The sequence below is a fragment of the Dunckerocampus dactyliophorus genome, chromosome 10, assembly GCF_027744805.1.
Source record: "Dunckerocampus dactyliophorus isolate RoL2022-P2 chromosome 10, RoL_Ddac_1.1, whole genome shotgun sequence".
Taxonomy (NCBI): domain Eukaryota; kingdom Metazoa; phylum Chordata; class Actinopteri; order Syngnathiformes; family Syngnathidae; genus Dunckerocampus; species Dunckerocampus dactyliophorus.
Window position 1 is genome coordinate 19,811,321 of NC_072828.1, and position 22,961 is coordinate 19,834,281.

A 22,961-nucleotide genomic window follows, 5' to 3' on the forward strand; every position below is an offset into this window, starting at 1 on the left:
ATCTTTATCAAATCCCCTTTCTGGAGCTTTCAATAAGGCAGGCCATTACCTCACTGCGGCTTTTGTTCGGCCTATACAAGGGAGAACAAAATGGTTATTCAGGAGGACGCTTTAGATTTTTATTGTGGGCTCGCTATTCACAAAGAGCACCGTTATTGTATTAAAAAGAACCATCTGTGGCAGAAACAATGGCTTCAAATTATCTGTGAATACCCAGTGAACAAAATATAAAGCTTTTTCCTGCTCATTATGTGGGCTAAGCTAGGGGGTGGAAGATAGGAGAGGAGAGGCATAGACTTTACTATAACTGACTTTTGTTGTTCTTGCTTGCATTCTTCTCCTTTTTAAATCGGCCCCTTTTCACATTGTGCGTCGCCATAAACGGCTTTTCTTGTTGCAGGGCGAGCGGAGAGCAGACATTGAAGCTCCACACTGACGACGGGCTCCACGATGACGCAAGCCGGATACAGCGCGCCGGTGGTCGGATCGAAACCCTTCGGACTTGTCGGGGTAAAACATGCGGAGGGTGCCGCTCAATTGGACATGTGACGACGGGCGACCGGAGCTCTGCAGCGGACATGCAGAGGCTTCGTGGCCGGTATACTACTGGAGAAGATTTGACGGTGGTTGACGGAAAAGGCAACTTTTTTTTCTGCCAATCACGACGAGAGGAAGACGCAACACTCCCAAAGTGCCAGTAAGTTGAAGCGAGAAGCCTTCGGTGTGTTTCTGTCTGCGTGTGTGTGTGCGCGCTTGTGTGTGCGTGTGAGACAGTGGTGGGTGTGTTGCACTGGAATGACATCGCTTTGGCCATAATGCTTGACAGACCGGCTAATACTCCTGATAATAATAATAATAATAATAATAATAATAATAATAATAATAATCTTATTATTAACAATAATAATGATTATATATTTTGTATACTGCCGTATACCTGACATACTGAAATCCATGTTGGAATTTGTTTTATTCAATTACTTTTTCTAAATAATATTAGTCGTCATCATAGTAATGCCATTGATTTTTTTTTAAAAAACATTGTGTGTTTTCAACTTTAAGGGTTTTTCCAACCCAAATAAAATATAATTACTTTTAAATTTACTGTCACTTCTCACTTAAGGTTTTTTTTGACATGCTTTTGTGGCATAATGCAATTATGTGAGCGTGTCACGGACCATTAAGAAAACACTTTATTTCATTGAACTAATTCTCAAGTAATTAGAGACGCAGTAAAATTCATCTTGATATAAATGTCAGTGCAATTTAGTGGCTCTTCTTTAAATGGGAATTGATTCTCCAAAATATTGTTGAAGCAGGAGCGGTGATGTTTTGACTTGACTCTTGACGGCGTCTCCAGTCCCTGGTACGGCCCCTAGTGGCAAAAAACATATCATTTATTATTCCAGTCGAATTTAATTTAAAGATTTAAACATATTTACACCCGTGTGATCAGTGCAATTATAATATGATAATAAAATAGATGTATTAATTGTGAAAAATTGTACGTTATGTGTATCGTCTACGATATTAGTTTTATGCCAAAAGTTTAAACCTGACAGTTTTTGTTTAAATTTATTCCGCAGCATATCTTTTTAGTAATTATGTGTGTGTGCAACAACAAACCAACACGGCGTGCTACATTAGTGCACCCATTCCAACATGGGGGCTTTTACAAATACTCCAAGGGAGCCGCAGTGCTTGCTTTTTTTTCTTCCTTTTTTTTTTGTCAAACAACGGCTTTAATTCACGATGATTGTGGATGCAGGGCCATTCCCGGCCTGGCTGGGGCCCGCTTTCAGGGAGCCGCAGGTCCCCGCTGTTCCTTTATTATCATAAGCAGATTAGAGGTAGCGGGGAACACACTCAGACAGCATGCAGATATGCAGATAGCAGCCGAGCGGCCCATTTCAACCTTGCATTATAATACTGCGAGCTGCATGTGTCGCCTCTTGCAGCCTATTAAGAGCAAGAGGCGTCTTATGTAAGGTTGCCATAATGAGCACACTGGGGCCTTGCTCTTCCGTTTAATATCAAATGGCTAAAACAAAATAACGAGGCTTGATCTATTCACGTCCAATTACGATTTGATCTACAGACACTCCTTTTAATTAAATCAATCCAGGTGTATGTATTAGCTATGGAGTCCTTGCAGATCAAGTGTTTTTTGTACCTTATTTTGGTCAAATTGATCATGGTTTTATTTGTTTGGACATCCCATGTGTACACTTGCACCATTCGTCATATAGGAAAAGGAGTTGGAAAAAGCAAAACTTATTTAATCATAGCCCTTCTCCACGTCTATGACAGATAATTCATGTGTTTAACATGCTGCAACTTACAATAATTCAATTTTTAAACACTTTTGTCATTTAACTTTGCTTCACGTACTGTGTTTAGGTGTCCGTTGTTTGATTGGCCCACGTGGACACGAAAATGAACCCTTTTTTGTAGCTAAATGCAATAAAACTTTTCTTGTAGTTCTTCATGTGGCCAGTAGACGGCATTGGTGCCACGCAGCACTCAGACGGGAGATTTAAAAAGTGTCACCAGTTGAGGCTGCACAGAAAGTTTGTACAAAAAAAACCCCCATATGCTTGAATTATTTAAATTAAAGTGTGTGAGGCTGGCCTCATGTGGTGATATCTAGTTTTCGGTTTTGGTTTAATTGAAAACATAAAGACAAGCGGGTGTACGTTGCTTTTCACCCGCCAAGTGGCTGATTGGCTGAGCTTTGCCTTTACTCCAAACACACTTTACCTTAAAAATATTCCTCACTTTTATTACTCGTCCACTTGTAAAGCCTCTGCACGCCGTGTGCAACAGCACCCCTGCAAAGCCCCCCAACAACAACAGCAGCACTGTGGCAGTGGAAGTGGAGTGGAGTTGTGTCTTTGTTCGGACAGATGTAGCGACAACATCCCACACAAAACGCGCGTATTTGTGCTGAGATGAGCCCGTCTGCCTTCTGTGTGTCGGCATTCAACTTCGCTAAACAAAAGGGCTGCATGGGAAAACATCTTGGATTACCTTTTACTCTTTTCAACGCTAAAAAGCAACAAGCAACCCCCTCCCCTGCACACATTCACACAGCAATTCAATGCTTTGAGTTAACTAACAAAGTTTACTTAAGTGTTGTTATGTTATTGGGGTTGTAAGTGGGGGCATTAGTGACGTTTTGATATTGAACTACTGGCACTTGTAAGAACAATTACACCTTAACATTCAAGGCCTACTGACACCATTCATTTCAGCTCTTCTCGTGTGACTTTTTAGGGCACTTTGATTCATTACAAGAATTTTGTGTGTGTCGAAATATATCTTTAAGTGGTATTCGTTTTCCAATGTAATATTTTGAATTAATCGCTAACTTTTTTTCATTTTTTTTTAAATTATGGAACGAAAATTATGTTTAAATAGCCTAATATAGCCAAGCAAATGCAGAAGTGCTTCACAGCATTATCTGCATAATGTTGGGAAAGTGCGTTCACATGTATGTATTATTATTGCGTATGAAATACTAAATATGTACTTTGCATTGGCTCATCCAGGCAGCTTCAGGGTGAGTGCCTTTTCTCAGGGCACAACAAGCCACGCCCCTTTATGCTAATTAGAGCCTCCCATTGGTGTGTCAGGGGAGCGAGCCGGCTGTGATTGGCCAGGTCGAGGCCATTTATTTGCTGACAGCCGCGTCACTTGAATGGTTGTCTATTAACTTGTTCCAAAACTATCTGGACTTGTCAGGGCTCGGGCGTACAGGGAAGAAAAAGTAGAGTTTGTTGATGCTTTTTTGCGTCGAGAGAAGAAGTTTTGTGGACACAACATAGCGGGGACCTTTTTGGGAGAAGGCGCTCTGTGTGTGGCTGTCGAACACACACTCACCGAGCGGCAGAGAGAGAGAGGACGAGTGTGTGTTTGTGTGTGCGTGTGTGTGTGGAGGCTCGGCTTGTTGTATTTTTTGGGGGGTCCAGAGAAAAAGTTACAGAGAGAATCGACAGGTAACTTTTTTGGCAGCTCTTCACCTAGCCTCGTCCTGTTGGACTTTGTGTGTGTGTGTTCGATTTCACCTGCTTGGGAGCGCGCACCGACAAAGCTGTTCCTGATGTATAACATGATGGAGACAGAACTGAAGCCCCCAGCTCCCCAAACCAACACGGGGGGCACGGGCAACACCAACACGTCCGGAACCGGCGCCAACCAGAAAAACAGTCCGGAGCGAGTCAAGAGACCCATGAACGCCTTCATGGTGTGGTCCCGGGGCCAGAGGAGGAAGATGGCGCAGGAGAACCCCAAAATGCATAACTCGGAGATAAGCAAGAGACTCGGCGCCGAGTGGAAACTTCTGTCGGAGAGCGAGAAGAGACCTTTTATCGATGAAGCGAAGAGGCTGCGGGCCCTGCACATGAAGGAGCATCCTGACTATAAGTACCGGCCCCGGCGGAAGACCAAGACCCTCATGAAGAAGGACAAGTACACCTTGCCAGGTGGGCTCCTTGCTCCTGGTGGGAACGGGATGGGCACAGGGGTCGGTGTTGGCGTAGGGGCCGGGCTGGGCGGCGGGGTGAACCAGCGCATGGACAGTTACGCCGCTCACATGAACGGCTGGACCAACGGGGGGTACGGCATGATGCAGGACCAGCTGAGCTACCAGCACCCCGGACTGAACGCGCACAACCCGAGCCAGATGCAGTCCATGCACCGCTATGACATGAGCGCCCTGCAGTACAACACCATGACCAGCTCCCAGAGCTACATGAACGGCTCTCCGACCTATTCCATGTCCTATTCCCAGCAGACCACACCGGGCATGACCGCCCTGGGCTCCATGGGGCCCTCATCGGTGGTCAAATCCGAGTCCAGCAGCTCCAGTCCGCCTATCGTCACCTCGTCCTCCCACCGGGCCGCCCCGGGGTGCCAAAGCGGAGATCTGAGGGACATGATCAGCATGTACCTGCCCGGGGCGGAGGTCAGCGAGCAGACGGCCCAGACCAGACTACACATGTCCGGCCACTACCAGAGCACCGTGCCCGGGACGACGATCAACGGCACGCTGCCCTTAACACACATGTAAGACATATGAAAAAGAAAGGAAATGAACTTTTATATAAAACAAACTGTGGACTACTTAACGTTGGACTATTTTTGTACAGAAAAAATGGGGTGGGAAAAGTTGTATAAAAGTCACCAGGAAAAGGACAAATTTTTCCCTTTCATTTCTTTAAGGAAGCTGTAGAGGAACGGTGTGGGAGATGCCCTCTTCACTGCTGGATGAAGTTTGGAAGACGAGAAACTGGGAGTCGCAATCAAATGTTTTATTATTGCAATCACATTTTGTACAGTATTTATCAAAGAAACATTACAATCAGATGAAATTGTTAAAACGGCAAGAGGTTGCATCGTTTTTTTTCCTTCTTTTTTATATATATATATACAGTAAGTAACTAAGCCAGCTTTGCAGAAAATATAAGAATGATGCAGAACTATTGGAGCGATCAGTTATGCTCGTATTTACTGCATACTTTGGAAAGAAAAGGGACATAAAACGAAACAGGTAATACTGTTTTTTTTTCTTTTAAATTCAAGTCAATATTACTAAAAAGTTTTCATTTCCCCCTGCTCATGCATCTTCAAGGTTAATTTATATTCCCGTCTCCCACTTTTCATCTGTTTGAGGTATGACGCTTGTGCTCTTTATTTTCTATTTGATTTGTACAATTTCTGTATATTTACTGTGATATTTTATGTTTTTATCTCAGAATTCATTCCTGTAGTTGTATTTAAACAAAAAACAAAAAACACTGTGGCCTGTACGCAGAAGCCAACCACTACATGTATATACTGAAACTAATACCATCCTTATAACAGCTACAATTTCAACTGAGTATATTTTTTTTCCAATATGCAGTTTGAAAAGAATAAATTTTGGAAATTTGGATACTTGAAATGGTTTGAGTTTTGATTTAATTTTTGTGTGTCTCCATTGTGTGTGTGCGCGCGTGTGTGTGTGCAATCACATGTTGAGTTGTCACCTTTATTTAAGGGCTGAATGTTAATGTTTTATTCTATACAAGACCCATTCTCTGCATTTTGAATGGATTTGGAGCGTTCACAACCACTCCTGGTGGGGCTCGGTGTCCATTTAAAATTCAAAATAGTTGGTTGCTTTGTGCTCCGTGGGTTAACCACGTTTTTATTTTCTAGTGAGGACTGTGGATGCTCGCCCCTCACAACCCCATCAAGTTTGTTGGGAAGATAAATCCGCCAAAATACCCAAGACCTGCAGGTACATGTGGCTCCTCTTGTAAAATCACTAGAATGACAGCTGGAAACAACTTATGTCATGACACACTTTATGTCATTAGTAAATACAATCGACCTAATTGTAAACAACCAAATCATTCACATTTATTTCCTAAAAATATCGTTATTATTGTTACCCTCAGTGGCGTGCATTGGATTTCCATTTCAGTTCTATGAAACAATAACAAGTGATTTTCAAATTGGAATATCGTGCGGAAGTTTTTGATTTCAGGAGTTCAGTTCAGACGAAGAGGGCCAATTAAAGGCTTGGGAAGTTTTTGCAGTTCATTTGCACAATTTGGATTTGCATTTGTCTAATTTCACGAGATACAGAATTCGTTTTTTAAATGATCTGTAAGCGACAACCATCGAAATGATCACCAAATTAAACAACACTCTGTTTGTGAGGAATCCCTCAGAATACAGTTTCACTTTTTCAATTGATTTATTAAAATGCATGGACTTTTATATATAACACATTCTCATTTATTTTCATCGTTTGGGCATTCTTTTTCAAAAAATGATTTTATAATCAACGCTTTCATACAGGGTGTGTATTTTTAATACAATGTTGACTCAAACCTCTTCAACAAAACCTCCCCAAATGCGTCGTTGAGCCAGCCAGCGCGCTCATCCTGGAAAAAAATAATCCCTAAAATGAGCTAACAGCTCGCTTTGAATTACTAACGGTTTTAAATCTGGTCTGGCGCGTGTGTGCATGTAGTGTGTATGTGCGCGCGCGCACGGCGAGGTAGATTAAGATTAGGGGCCGTTGTGTTTTGTAGGCTGTGTCCCGGGGGAGCGCAGCTCACATTAACCGGCAGATGAATATTTGAAGAGGCCCCTCTACGTGTGTCTGTCTCCCAGCCGGGCCTACAAGAGGTCAAGGGATCGTTGGTCGCCTCGTTATTTATTGATCCAAGACGATCAATTATTTCTAATAACCGAGGATAAAGAATTTGCTTCAAAAAGGACGGACTGGAAAGTCTCTGGTTGTCGCCTTTTTTCTGTCTTTGTACGAACACTCCTGCCTATTGAGGCCCGGAGGACAGAATACATTATTTTTTCATCTTTGATGCGATGAAAAAAAACGTGTAGCAACGCATATGCTAGTCATTGAGAAGAACAAGATAACAAATGTTACTTCATTTGTGTCATTACAAGAGGCTAGCACATTTATCTCCATTTTGAGCATTCTAAGGCCCAATAATGTGGAATAATAAGGTTTTTATATATATTAAAAACACACACACACACAACCGTATGTGTGTGTTTGTGTGTGTGTTCCGGCCTTGGAAAAAAATCGCATTAGTTGGTTTCACAAACCAGGACATGTTTTGGAGTATGGAATTGTATTAAAAAAATAATTGAATAAAATATTCAAAACGCATCCACATTAGCCAGCATTTAGTCGTGTTCTCCAATTGTAAAATAACTCCAAATATTAAATGAACGTTTTCTCTTCTAACGCTATGAGGGGCCGCGAATGCACCACGATGCCACTGCTTAAAATATAGTGTTTATAAATTGGTTATGTCACTAACGTTATCACATTTCTAACATATTGCTTATCTTTTTAAATGCGCATGTTGGCGTGTACTGGTGTTCTTCTCCTTCCAGCACCCAACCAGGTCTGACCACCACTTCCGGTGCTCGCGTGCAGCGTGTGGCGGCTGCGCTGGAGGATATTTGGACTGCAACAGGTGGTAAGCGCGCGCCTCTGCCTTTTTTGCCTCGGGATGGAAAAAAAAACCCAGATGTTACAAATGATAACGCCATGGTGTGTGGTTATCCAGTGGATAGCTCCTGGATAGCTTTCAAAGGGGCTTTCATCAACACCACCTATGTGAAACCCGGTTAAAACATCAGGTTATCTAGGTGCATGTTGTCATGAGTCCTAAACCAATTTGGTGAAATTGTGATACCCCTCTGTCACCCCACCCTTCCAAATATAATAAAGTCCAAATAAAAAGTGCCTTACCAAATTCAAACTTTAAATCACACAGAAAGGCCTGCATACTAGTCCAAACACACTGTTTTAAATCTCTACATTCTCTACCCAGTCATTATTCATAGAGGGCAGCTTTTGCTTATGTTACTCCTACTTTGTGTCATGTTGTGCAACCCACAACCTTGCAGGATATCAGCCATCTTCATTGCTGCAAGAGGGCTTGAATAGCTAAAGTGTCAGACCAGAGAGCTGTCGTGTGGGTGTCTGTGTGTATGTGTAAGAGAAAGGGAGAGAGAGCACCGCCTGCTTCTTTTCCCTGCACCTGCACTTGCATTGGCGAGCAACACACACACGCGCACACACACACACACACACGCACACACACACACACATGCACAGTCCCAGTGAATAGGACCACACACTGACACACCAGCATGCCATCAGGCCTGTGTTCTAGGTGGCTCGAGGCCTCTGTGCGCCCCGCACACCCCCACCATCACGTCACCAGCAAGTTCCGTTTATCATCTCTGCTCATTGATGCTGACAGCTTTATAAAGCTCCATCATTAATGGCATGCACGGTTCATAGCGAATCACGACGCCAGACTATAGCCACAATAAACCGCTACATTTTTGTCATACTCTCCTTTAAAGGACAGCACAGGATGGGTATGTGACAAATTCACTTAGGTTATTTGATGCACCTCTTTGACAGATCTATGCGTTTACATTCCTTCGTCATTATGAGTGAAGTTGTCGGCTATTACTGTACATGTGTTTTATATAGCAAAATGCCATTCAAATTGTAGTCACAGGCGTGTATAAGTGTGGAAAACACACAAATGCAGCCTTGGTTTTCGCGCCTCTGATAACATATTCCTATTTTGCTTCTTTGTGAGATTAGCATATAGGCCAGGAGAAAGTGCAGAAAGGGGGGGGCAGGCCCCTGGGGGTGTTGTGGAGAGGGGGATTTGTGAGAAGAGCCCACCAACAACAATATAAGGCCTGTTGTCTAGGGCAATCCGGCTGTGCGGTTACTCTGTTCTGAAACCGGCTCTAAAAATAACTTTGGCACTAATAAATCAGATGAGATCATTATTTAAATGCTACACTACTCCATCTCGTTTGGTGTCTTTTCAAAGATCACCATTTAATTATGGCCAGTGATTGTCAACATGGAATTTAAAAAGCTGACAAATCATCATTTAAAAATGATGTATTTACATTTAGAAGTTTTGAAAACTTTAATACCCGATCGAACATGAATCACTTGATCACATTTTCACATTTATTGAAAAAAATGTTAAACAGCAAAACAAATGAGACATAATACACCCATAATAACGGTATAAAAGGCCCTCTAATTGGTCTCTTCTCCCAACATTGATCAGCATCTCTTTATTATTTGAATAAGGTCAAACGCTTGGCTGGCTGTGCCGGCTGCTGATGCAAAGAGCACAATGCAGCTCAAATTAAGGAGCTTTACGACCTGATATATACGGTCAGCGGAGAAAGACACAGGGAGCAGCCTTTGGCGCAACTGCTTCTCACCACAGTTAGTGCAAAAATCACAGCATCTTTCCAAACGAATAATTTCTGAATGGAACCAAAACGCTCATATGCAACACACATGATCACCTCGGTGTGAGGAAACTGTTGAGCAGCTGCAAGCAGCATGAGGCAACAGGTGACTGCATGGGAGCAGCTACAAGTGAAAGTGCTGCATGGTCTGCTGCTCTTTTGTTGTCCGGAAATTTGGTGGCTGTGGTGGTGATTGCCCCTCCTCATCAGGCCTGGGGAGGTTCTGGGAGAGGAGGGGGTGTAGGCAGAGGAGTTGCTAGGCTGCAAGGAAAATAAAGCACTCATGGTCTAATTTTGTTGGTTAAAAAATAAGACTATTTCCATGTTGTTCTTTTAAACAAAGAGGAACAATATTATAGCGTATCATGAATATGATGGGCCGCTTAAGGGGTTTACACCAGGATGGAATTTCGACAGAAAGAGGTGATTATTCATACAATAATAGTACGTAATACACTATACTTGTGACCAACTGCACACACACAATCAAATGTCTATAAATTTGCGTTATGCACATTTATCCAACAGGCTTTGGCCTTCTTTGTCTGCATTATTCTTGTTCAATTTCCATAAAGTTTGAATCTATTTAAATATAATAATACAAGTAATTCAGTATGCAACAACATGACTGTAGTTTGTTTAATCATAAACACACTCATCAAATACTTTGACTTCATTGTAATTTGGGTTATAGCTCATATTGTGTCTGACACAACCTTGCATTATGTTGAAAAACGTTGTGAGAAACAACAACAGGCACAAGTGTGGGAGAGAAGTCATTCATGTTCACCTTTCTGAAACATTTTGCTTACGTTGTGGTGGTTTTAATCCGGTTTTACAGCCGCTATTTTACAGTTTATGTCAAGGCCCGGCCATGCTGGACGTTGTTTGTAGGCATTCGTAGATTCTTTGATAGAAGGCTGTTGAGCTGATGGGACTGAATCATCATTAACAAGCCAACAGACACAGGAACACCCCATCCTCCTCCCCCCTTCTCTGGTCTCAATTCCCAGCATAGACACTAACCTCTTTCACTCTGTCATCAGCCTGACTCTCTCTCTCTCGCGCTCTCTCTCTCTCTCCACCGACTCCAGCTTACAACAGCACCGTCCATTGTTCCAGGTCCTCCTCCCTCTCCTGAGTCCCCCAACCCAACTGTTGACCAACAACTCCACTCGCACATTAAACGAAGAGCAGGGCAACAAGGGTTGTCCCAATTTATAATATGACACATCCAGAATTGTATGTTGACAAAACAGGGGCTGAAATATTTTAGTTGAGAAAAGAAGCGCCACTGAGGATGAATGTGTCACCGTTACAACGAATAACCTAAACGGGTCACTTAATTTGGGTAAAATTGAAGAAACATTTGAAGTTATGATGTTCAATGTTCAAGTTAAATATTATTTTTTTCAATAATGGTCAGTTTTAATTGGCACTGTCACATACACATCATTTATTATTATGGTGACAGGTGCCTGCCGCACGGTGTCCTAGTGGTTAGCATATTTGTCACACGGTCCGGAGACCTGGGTTCGAATCTCCATTGAGCGTCTCTGCGTGGAGTTTGCATGTTCTCCCCGTGCGTGCGTGGGTTTTCTCCGGGTACTCCGGTTTCCTCCCACATCCAAAAACATGCAGGTTAGGTTAATTGGCGACTCTAAATTATCCATAGGTATGAATGTGAGAGTGAATGCTTGTTTGTCTATATGTGCCCTGCGATTGGCTGGCGACCAGTCCAGGGTGTGCCCCACCTCTCACCTGAAGTCTGGGGTGTCCAAATTTGCATAGTCCTGTATCTTATTAATATAGTGGATGCCTGTTTATTCACGATTCAGCATTCGCGACAATGCCCATTCGCGCATTTTTGGTCAAAATTAATATACAGTACAGTAATCCCTTGTTTATCGACTGTGATAAGTGAATTTCCACAAAGTAGAATTCCTTATTCACAAATGGAATATTTTCTTACTTATGGCATATAAAACCTATGTACGACCTTCTATATATGTTTTATTTTTTATTTTTAGAGCCCTCTAGACATGAAACAGATAGATATAGATATAGATAGTCACCTTTACATTCACATTATCCAATATAGTAGATATAATCAGACAATATAATCCATTTAAGACATAAATAAGACACGTGCTCGTGTGTGTGGCAATAAATGTGTTCCATGTGGAGGACAGGAAGTGGCGTCTGAGGTTCAGAGTTCAGTTTTAGGTTTTTGCCGGTTACGGCCGCAACAGTAGCCCTTGCTAGTATCATGATTATTGATATTGTGCTTGTTGTGAGATCATTTAAACCTGCAATAAAAGCCTGTTGTGCCCGTGATCAAGTCTGGTGCTTGTCTCGCCGAACAATTACTGACACCTGGTGATCAACATAGAATACTACAGTCACAGTTAATTAAAACATTAAAAGCTTGTATTTGTATTTTGTTCTTTTATTCATTTATATGCTTGAAAATTCTCAATTTAGCGAAAAAATACACACAGTTTACTTAAATAGGCATTTTTTGACTAAAAACAGGCTGTATTCAACCATGAAACAGCATGATTTATTAGTTAATATATTTTTTATAAACTCTGATAAAAAGAAGCCGTAAAATTCTAACCACGAAGTGGCAAGGGACAACTGTAATAAAATTATTTATTGGTTTATTTTCCTCCAAAAATAGGCAGTTTTTTTCCACAGAAAACACATTTAATTCATCATCCTCTAAATCGGTAACAATTTATAAATAATACAAGTAATTGTACAGCATACATGTACCACTGAAAGCCCAATATTTTTACATGTTTATGCTTTTCTGATAATGTCTTTTTTGTCAAGCTTTGCAATTTTGCACTTTGTTCGGTGGCCCTTGAAGGCACCATAGCTGTGTGCTGTGAGAAATATCTTTGTTTGGCTTCGGATGCACTAGCTTCCACAGTCAGTTAGTCCTCAAAACTTGCAGCGGCATGAAAATAAGTTAATATTATCGTAAATTGTTACTGGAATTACAACAGGCAAGCAGTGTGGGTTATGTAGACGCAGCTTGGAGAAACGCTTCACTCGCCTGCTAGCCTTTAGCCTTCGCTAACCAGGCTGAAGGCTATGCCGTGACTCCACTTCTATCATGCTAACATTTTTAGTGGTGAGTGGTGAGCCTAAACATTCTATAAAAATGTTAAATGCAGTTATTAAGTGTCTGAGGCATAAACCTGGATTGTGTCGCGAGTGAGCAATGGCAATTGAAGAGAGAAGGGGATTGTTCTGGAGCTAAATTTAGCGCTGTGGCAGTTGCAAGGAAGACTCAAGGTTTGGTCTCATGCAGAGTTTTATTCTCCAACTGCACACTACTCATCTTGACAAAGATGGAACATCTCTTTTACTATATAGCGCTAACATTTGCGCGCCCAAACCTGGACTCTAATCACGCCCCCTAGTCGACTCCCGACTGGGTGAGAGACATGCCCCCTAGTGTCCACCACAGTGTAGTCATTACAACAGTCACTTTTATTGCAAATGTTGATCCGTAATCGGAGGACAACATAAACGTCAAGCTAGCAGGGATGAGCCATGTGTTTAAAATTTGGCCTTTTTTTGGCTGCATTAATTACTTGTGGGTTTTTTGCCATTCAGGGGTAGTCTTGGAGTGTAAAGAGTGAAGATCTACTGTAATTACATGAGCTGCAGGTCAAAAATGTCCCCAGGACACCCCCGCATTACTTAGGATACATAAATAAGTACATAAAATGAAGTTACAATTGAAAATCTGTAGCAGAAGTTTGTGAATATGTATTTATTGACACATTAACGCCCAATACAAAGTGTTCATTTGTTTTAAGAGTAGACAAAGTGTCGCGGAGGCACTGCAATTTTTTTTACGTACTTGACGTTCACGTCAAATTGACAGCTCTCGCCTAAACCCACAGACACACAAACAGAAAGAAGGAAAGACAGGAGGCAAACCAAAGTGTCTTTGTGTCTTCAAGGATCGGCACATTAGATAGAAGCATCTCCACCTTAATGAATGTGTTCTTTAAATGTTACTTAACAACCCAATTTGTGTCACGGGCCTCAGTAACAAACACAAGCTGATGGATGTAGACTCTTCAAGGCAAGTAGACCCCTTTGTTGTAACAAATGTTACCTCAAATTACCTTGTTGCATGTGAAAATGCCCTATCTCTGTCAGGGGTCAATGCATACGACCTGTCTGCTGCTTTACTTCCATTGCAGTCTGCATAATGACTAAACAATCACATTTTTCTCCTCTTGCAATAACATAAGCTTTTCACGTAAATACTCATACATCACTCATATAAGTCATGCCGTCAATCCTTTTAAAAATAATAATTTTAATGGAAATGCACACCAGAAACTGATAAGGAAAAAGAGCTCACGTTTAATCATGAATTTTCAGGCATTAAAACCACACTGGCGTGGTTACTGGGACACAACATTCCTATATTTCCTGAATTTCAAAGTGGTTGTCATAAAATTAGATAATCCGCCAAAATATATTGGTTTTCTTCTAATTTCCATGCTTTTCATAAACATAACACGACCGAGTTCTTGTGAAAACGGCCTCTTTTTTCACGCCGACTCCCATGTCCATTGGTCTTACCAAGAACTAAAATATGACAATCTGTGTGGACGCCGAATGGGTTCAATCGTTAGACATTTCTATGAAGAGCACATTTCTTTCACTTTACTTTAAAAAGACAAAAAATTACTTCGAGTCGAATGTGTTGACTGCAGTGTAGATTTCTATTGATTGCATCAGTCGCTATCGGGCTATATAGAGCTGGTGACTCTGAGGTCTCTCTCTGACTCTCTGACAGAAGCTGTTGTTGAATGGAAGAGTGGCCTCTTTCAGTATGGGTGTCCCCTTGGGGCCAACTGGGTGAGATAATCAGACAGGACAGTTACAGACTGGCAGCCAGGCAGATGCTGTATAGACTGAACGTGTCTCCTTCTCAAACAGTAAGGACCACTATCTAAAAAAAAATGGTGATACTTACCCTTTAAGTCAACCACGTTTCCTGTCAAATTTGAGAACAGTGTGAGTCTGTCTCGAACCCAAAACGGTACAAACACAATATTATCAAATGTTGTTGAGTGCCAAAATAAAAATGTGAGCCTGTGCTCTTAAAACCTTGTATTCGGCGATGTGCACACAAACATGGTGAGAGAAATAATGGTTCGATTTTTCATACAAAGACATGAATGGTCCAAAATTGTTAGGTTTTATTCAGAGTCATATCAATATCAATAACAAATCCAGACAGGTAACATGAAATAAAGGTTCTAGAACCATCTGTAATTTGATTGAATGAAATAAGTATTTGATCCCCAAGCAACACGTGACAGTACTTGGTGGCACAGACGTCAGACGTTGCGTGGAGTTGGTCACCAGTGTTGCACATAGCTCAATAGGGGTTTTGGCCCACCCTGCTTTACAGATACTCTACAAATGCTGAAGGTTTCAAGGCTGTCACTTGGCAACTGATAGTTTCAGTTGCCCCCGCTGACTTTCTACAGCTCCCTTCAGCAGAGAAACAGCCCCGAAGTCGAATATTTCCACCTTCATGTTTGACAGTATTAGGCTCATATTCAGCATTTCTCTGCCTTCAAACACATAAAGTCAAGTTTATCCCAGAAAGTTCCACCACGCCACTTTCTCCCACGCCTTGTCTGAGTGTGTTCACTGGCAAACCTCAGATGGTGTACCTGGTGGGCACAGCAGGAGCTCAATCCATTGTGGTGAAATGTTTTACCAAAGTTTTTCTTGGTAACTGTGGTCCCAGCTCCCCTGAGACCATTAACCAGCTCCTCCTGTATAATTCTGGGATGATTTTTTTCTTTCTCAGAACCATCCTTACCCCACAGGTGAGATCTTGCATGGAGCTGCAGAGTGAGGGCATTTGACTGTTATTTTAGATTTACAGTAATCCCTCGTTTAACGCGGTTAGTTGGTTTCAGACCCGACCGTGATAAGTGAATTTCCACAAAGTAAGATTCCTTATATATAAATGGAATAATTTCGCAGTTAAAGCATAGAAAACCTGTCTCCGGCTTTCTAATATAGATTTTAACATTAAAGGAGACCTATTATACTAATTTTCGGGCCTTTGCATTGAATTCTGGGCTCCTATAGAGCAGCTACACACAATAACTCGCACAGAAAGCTTTCTAGATCTTCCAGACTCTGTGCCTCTTTCTGCAGTGTTTCTTTGGGTTTCCTACTTCCCGCCCACTCCGCTTTTATTGGTCACACTCCCAAGTGCTCCCGAGGACTTCCAGGCAGCTGCCGAACCCCACTTTCAGATTTTGCCAGTACAGGGGTTGATAGTAAACGGTGATGTATTTTTTAAAAATGTCTGCTTTTAACATACAGCCCTGTATGCACACTCTATAATGCTACACAGACTACCGCTTTTCTCCGATTACTTACTCAAACACAGTTAGCACTCTGATAAATTGTTACGTACAGCTTTCTCTTCTGAGTCTTCAACACGACCAAGTAACGTTGGAAAGGCGTCGGACTTCACCAACAGTTTGGCGGAAAGTCCAGCTTCATATTGGCCCATGTTCGCAAAACAGTCCCGTGTGAAGTGCCTGATGCTTGCCTCGTTTCGGAAATCTAAACAAAATTAGCTTTCCTTTCCATAACCGAGCAAACATTTCCTGGGAGCTATTGCTAACACGGTGAACACAGCGAAGCAGAGTGGGGTGAAGGCAGGCCTACAGCGTGTTTCTGGGCAGGAAGTCCGGGTTGCATTGACATCAGTGGAACTAGGTGTTAAAAAACCATCCAGAATACGACATTGAACATTTATAGGTCAGAAAAGAGGAAAAGCATAATAGGTCCCATTTAATAAAGCTCTCTGGACATGAAATAACACCCCATAGTCACCTTTACACTCGTATCACCCAATATAGTAGACATAATGACAGTAAATAAGCCATTTAACCCTCCCATCTGGGCACAGCCCGAACAGGCAAAGTGGGTGCCCCCTCCAATGGGCTCACCCGTTGGGCTCACATAGTCTGCCATGCTTAGTGATAGCAAACAGAATGCAATCTCTACGCTGTTGCTGCTGATGGAAGTAGCGTTCGTCGCTATGGGCGCTGAGAAATCAAAGCGCCCAGGAAAGAAGTTCCTGTCATGCTAAAAATGACCAAAATACGGCAAAATACTGTAAGTATTACATGTTATCATGAATGTGCTACATGTTACTGCATGGTCACAGCATGTATATAAAACGATAAAATGCTGTTGGAGGTTTTTGGAAAGTTTTTTTTTTTACTGAGCTTCGTCAGCGGAATAGGTGAATCCCATTTACGTGCATTATTAACTGCAGTTTTTCAATATTTAGAAAACACAGAAAAGGGTAAGACGTGTGTTCATGTCACACACAAAATTCCCAAAAAAGTGCAGTTTTCCTTTATTTTAGAAAAAAATTATGTAACATTTACTTAAATATGCATACATTGTTGAATAAAAATAGGCCGTATTCAACCATGAAACTGCATGATTTAGTAATTAATATATTTTTCCAAAAAAGTGATCGAGAGAAAGCGCAAAATTGGAAGCGTGAAGTGGTGACGGACGACTGCTTCACGCTAACAGTTTTCTCTTTCTCAACAAGTTTTTTGCTGAAGGGACAGGACTATGTTGTGTGTGTCATGGTCACATAACCAATCTCAGCAATCTAAATTAATTTAAAACCTTTATTTAATGTTTTTTTCTGGATTTTTATGTTGATATTCTGCTTCTTTTAAGATGTTGTAAATGAACAAAATCAGCAGGGAAATAATTTCCTCCTCTATATATTTGTATATGCATTTTGACCTTTAGAAAATGAATAAAATGGTCTCACCGTTAGCTCCGCCTTGAGACTGAGGATACTTGTGTATTCTTGTACTTGTGGACAAACCCTCTCAGTCTGCTGTCACTTCATAGATACTGCAAATGATGTACTATTAAAACTCAATTTATGATGATTTAGAATTTAGAATAAAATCAAATGATCTACGTTCTCCTGCATGTTCTATTAAAAGTACCGGTATGTAGCTGTACAATAAATGAAATCATGTTTTCATGCTACGTGTTCAGTGAGTGTTGCTGCTTGGCCAGACAGTACTTGCTCATTCCATTGAATGAGAGGGTGTATCAAAACTTTTAAGTACACTTGGTAGGTACAGTACGTACCGGTGCATATATACCCACAACACTGTATCACAGATTAAATTAATTCTACCCAGCAAAGTGATGAAGATGTCCTTAAGTAGCTCCAAAGATTAGATTATTCATGTGAACTATCAAATGGTAAAAACCAGCTTGCAGAACTCGCTCTGGCATGCAAGCCTCTTCTTTGAAAGTTTCCTTCATGGCTTTTCGTTCACGCACCTGTACCTGTATGTCTGTGTGGGAGAGGGACGTGGTAAATATAGGACAGAGAGAGTGAGCTGTGGTTCTGGACTGGCTGGGTTGGGCAGGTCAGTAGTAGCATCTGATTGTAAATAAGAGAGGAGTCAGTTCACACGCCGATCAAGTGACTGCTGGGAACAAGCGAGCCATTTGAATCAGGTGGCTATCTCCCTATCTGAGAGATCAGAGCCCTGTCACCCCCCCCCCACCTATCACCTGCCTCCTCCCTCTGCTCTCGTCATTGTGTTGCACAGCGAGGGACACACACACACACACACACACACACACACACACACACACACACACGGGACACAAGTGAAATGACATGTCCCTACTGCTGGCTATCAGTGGTGGCAGAGTGACTGGATGAGATTTCACTATCTCACGTCTGGACACAGGAGGGAGGGAAGAAAGAAAGGAAAGGAAGAAAGACGAGAGGAATACCCCCCAGTCATTTAACATCCTGGAACCTTTTCCGGCTTTGCCATCTCTCAGAGTCAGAAAAGGACAAGGGCTCATACATTTGGAGCAACAGTTACAGTACTTTGTGATATAAACATTATAACGTTTGTCGTTAAGACTAAGGATGCTGCGATCGATCAGCCACTGATCAGTATCGGCCGATTCCGTAAAAAAAGCTTGTGATCGGCATATGCCGATAAATGCTTTTCAACGCCAATCACAAAAGCCGATCACCTGTGGTTCGGACTATTGCAGCCTGTAGCGATCCCTGCGTGTAGTGTAGTGTCTTGCCCTAACTAAGATCTCGGGTAACGTCCTCCGCCCCTTTCCTTCACACTGCGCAGGCGTGCCAACACGCCAACACATGCCATGAAAAATATCTTGCGGGGGTAGCACGTTAATAAGCTTGAATTCAATACATCATTTGAAGAACAAACACTTGACGGAGTATGGTGAGTTTTTGAGGCTCAAGGTGTGATCATCAGTCAAACGGCAGCTGACGCAGCCAAAACGCTGGACAGCACTCGCTCGTATATGCGTGACAGGCATAAGGCTAAGCAAATAACCGGAAAAATAATCAAACTCATCGGACGAGATGAGTAGCCTTTGTCAGCGGTGGAAGACACCGGGTTTGCCGGCTGCTGTCTACCTGGAAGTCCTGCTAGGGCTCCACCAGTCTACTCAAAGAAGTCGTCCGTAAAGAAGTCGTTGCAAGTTTCACAAGTGATGTACACTATTTTCTCTTGAAAAAGCACGTCAGAATGTTTTTGTCTAAATTTGTGATTTAGACTAGCGATTTTATGGTTCCTTTTTTCATATCATATATCCATTTCTGGGCCCCATGAAAAAAAAAATTGTTTCCCCCCCTTTTTTTTTTTATTAATTACTGATGAAATGTATTAGTAATTACCTATTTTTTGGGCCCTCTGGCAGTTAGGGGACCTTAAAATTGTCCTGGAATTGGAATTGCAACTGTCCTGACCCTTATACAGCACCCCTGGCCTCATCAGATGTAAACTGGAAAATTGGTAATTAATCCATGTGATCGGTATCGGACGATTTCACTCATGGATGATCGGTATCGGAATCGGCAGCGTAACACCAAGCATGCCTAGTTAAGACCAATCATGACTGATGAGACAAACGGTGCTGTTTAATTCATCAACAAATATAATCATGTACAGTAAATCCACAAACATTCGCGATTCAGCATTCACAGCGCCCCAAAATTTGTGGATTTGTACTTATTTTTTTCCTAAAATAGGCCTTTTTTCAGGAGAAAACACAGCTCATTCACCCTAAGTTGGTAACAATTTATAAAGAGTACATTTCGGGTAACTGTCTGGAAAGCATTAATAACAATAAGTGAGGTTCCACTCAACTTCTACACTGCGACTGTGGTTCCATCTGTTCATGAATCATCTTACATTACCATTCATTAGTGGTGAGTACCTATACTCTTTATACTTAAAATGCGTTTGATAAGTGTGTGAAGCATACAGTATTTCGGGCTGGATTGCGTTGTCTCCGGGTACTTCGGTTTCCTCCCACATTCCAAAAATATGCATTGTCCACAGGTATGAATGTGAGTGTGAATGGTTGTTTGTCTATATGTGCCCTGCGATTGGCTGACGACCAATCCAGGGTGTACCCCGCCTCTCGCCCATAGTCAGCTGGGGTAGGCTCCAGCCTACCCGCGACCCTAATGAGGATAAGCGGCATAGAAGATGGATGGATGGAACCTGGCCTGTGCATTTAGCATTTAGCTTGTTAGCTTCTGGGTGAACAAAGCAGAGAGTTCTGGATACTCAATCACTCTATATTGGAAGAGGACGTCAACAACAAGCCAGCAGGGTTTGCAGAGGGGGTGGGGCAAGCCGTGTGTCAAAAACAGACATTTTTATGGGCGTCTCAATTACTCACAAATTTTCACCATTTGCTGGTGGTCACTGAAGCAATGTACATGTATTAGTAATTTATCTTTGTATATGTTTATATAGGTAATTAATTTACCCAGTCATATGGTTCCTTTTTTTTTTTTAGCAGAATAAACTTACAGTTTATAGCTTGAATTGCATGGTATCGTTTACATGAGCCAAATATCGAACTTGAATTGAATCAGAACAAATGTTAGATTATATTAATACAATCAATGCAAATTAATGGTTTATTATTCCTGTAATTCAATTGACTTCCTCTGGAGTATTGCAGTATTGTTCTTTTTTTTTTCATTTCAGTGCGGCCCTAATATTTTTTCGTAAATAATACACGAATCTGAATTATGGCACAATTCAGGCATATGCAGGAAGTGGGTGCCAAGTTGTACAATTTGGTGCTCTTCCAAATTGTTGGCCTTGGTGGAGGTCTGCGCTCTACTGGGTGCCATTCTACTGCTTGCAGGATGATTTCAAATGATGAAAGAATTATAGTAATTAATTTTCTTGTGCTTTTACGAATGCCACTCTTCAGCTATTCAATTATTTTGCTTCCATCCAGTGCTACAGGAAGTCCATCTGCTTGTTTCAATAACAGCTAATGACAAACGCATGAAATACTACATGCGAGCAGACACACTTTGGCACACACACACACATTTTTTCATCTTGTGTTGACAATGACCCCCAGGGGAGACAATGATGTGTGACAGCTGCTGCCTGTTCATATTGATTAAATGACAGCCAAGATCATTTACCGATTTACCAACTGGCGGAGCTCGAACGGGCGGCGACGCAGCCCCGAGGGAGGGCTCAGGACTGTTAGCCCTGACAGCCTGCACTTTATGTTCACAGGGGCCCCTTTAATATGAGCATCATCCTCCATCCCCACTGTGACCCCGGGAGGAAGCACATCGGATTACGCTGTTCATTTTTAATGCAAAAAATGATCAGTACAACATACAGTCATGGAAAGAATGACTAGAGCACCCTTGGTTCTTCAGGTTATTGATCCATTTTAACGCCAGGTACAACTAAAGGTACATTTCTTTGGACAAATGTAATGATGATAACAAAAATAGCTCATAAGAGTTGAATTTAAGAGCTGATTTCTAGCAACTTCCATGTTTTCTTGCTAATACCCCAAACCACTTAAGTTCTTACATGAATAATTTTTTTTTTTACTTTTGAGCTATTTTTGTTGTCATTGTTATATTTGTCCAAACAAAGGTACCGCGGTACAGCGGTTTTCATATACTGTGTCAGTTTTCATACAGTCGGCCACTGTATGTAACAAGGTAGAAAGTTGCCCTGTACGGTTTTGTTCTGTGAAATCTGGTCCCCAAACCATGCGCTCGCCGTGATGCCTACTCAATGTCTGTGTAGTTTTTATCGAGTGTGACTGCGAAATAATCTAAAATGTGAGTGCAAGCACTTTGATAAAGAAACACTATTGAATTCAGTCTCACCAGGATGTCAACAATAAGTTCCATCCATTTATAATGATTTTGCATTGTGTTCTGCATGTAAAACTAGAATTATTTTCTATAAAATGTATTTATTGGTAATATTTTTTGTTGTTTCTGGAACGGATTAATTTCCTATGGGACCGTCGGACCTTTGGAATGAATTAATGACAAAAACCGAGGCTCCACTGTAACTATAAATAGAATATGTGTGGTGAGGGCCATGAGGAGTACCATTAGCCGTGTGAGAGTGTGTGTTCTTGAGAACTAGCCAGGTGTGTGTGTGTTGAGCACAGATTAAAGCAGTGATGTATCAGTCACTTCAGTCTTCTGGCTGGTCAGTGACTGCTAGCCGGAGGACACAAACATGGGCTCTATTGATTTTGAGTCACCTTCCATCACATCTCTCTGACTGTCTAAGTCTTTCTATGGCTATCAGCACAGTAAAATATTTGCATATAGAATCGATGTTCTACGTAAAACATATTGTCATTGTTTGAATATAACCCTGATGCCAATAAACAACTATGTATGAAATTGCATAAACATAGGATGTAGCACTTTGAGAGGGAGCACTTTGAATCAATGGGTGCCACCCAGCATCATGTTAGTAATGAAAAGGTTAGCTTACCATGTGAATGATCACAAAGTGAAAGTTGGAAACAAATCATGTCAACATATCAAGATATACCTTAATAAGTGTAAAAGATCCTGCAATATAAATGGAAAAAAAACAATATCCTTGTCTCGTATCAATTATGTCCAGTCCAGGTGTGCTAGCTTGATAGCTGCTATATCCAGCTGCTCTATTGTGCGTTGGTAACCGAGGAGAGACTTCGGT

At 41.6% G+C, this 22,961-nt stretch overlaps 1 protein-coding gene and 1 long non-coding RNA gene across 5 annotated transcripts in view; both read left to right on the top strand.

The window, feature by feature from the left end:
• Positions 1–22,961, top strand: part of LOC129188398 (uncharacterized) — a 222,253-nt gene that overhangs the window by 152,675 nt on the left and 46,617 nt on the right. For 3 of the 4 annotated variants that reach the window (XR_008572615.1, XR_008572616.1, XR_008572614.1), the window contains 3 exons: positions 401–697; positions 6,202–6,283; positions 7,921–8,006. This is a non-coding gene — a long non-coding RNA (uncharacterized LOC129188398). The remainder of the gene's footprint in view (positions 1–400; positions 698–6,201; positions 6,284–7,920; positions 8,007–22,961) is intronic. The other variant, XR_008572617.1, reaches the window with a different exon arrangement.
• sox2 (SRY-box transcription factor 2) lies at positions 762–5,944 on the top strand. Its single transcript, XM_054788840.1, has 2 exons — positions 762–5,067; positions 5,224–5,944. Exons 1-2 carry the CDS (start codon positions 4,103–4,105, stop codon positions 5,231–5,233), a joined length of 975 nt encoding a protein of 324 aa, XP_054644815.1. The 5' UTR covers positions 762–4,102; the 3' UTR covers positions 5,234–5,944.

Excerpts from the sequence above, each read along its gene's own strand:
- sox2 (XM_054788840.1), top strand. The coding sequence starts at position 4,103 with ATGTATAACATGATGGAGACAGAACTGAAGCCCCCAGCTCCCCAAACC.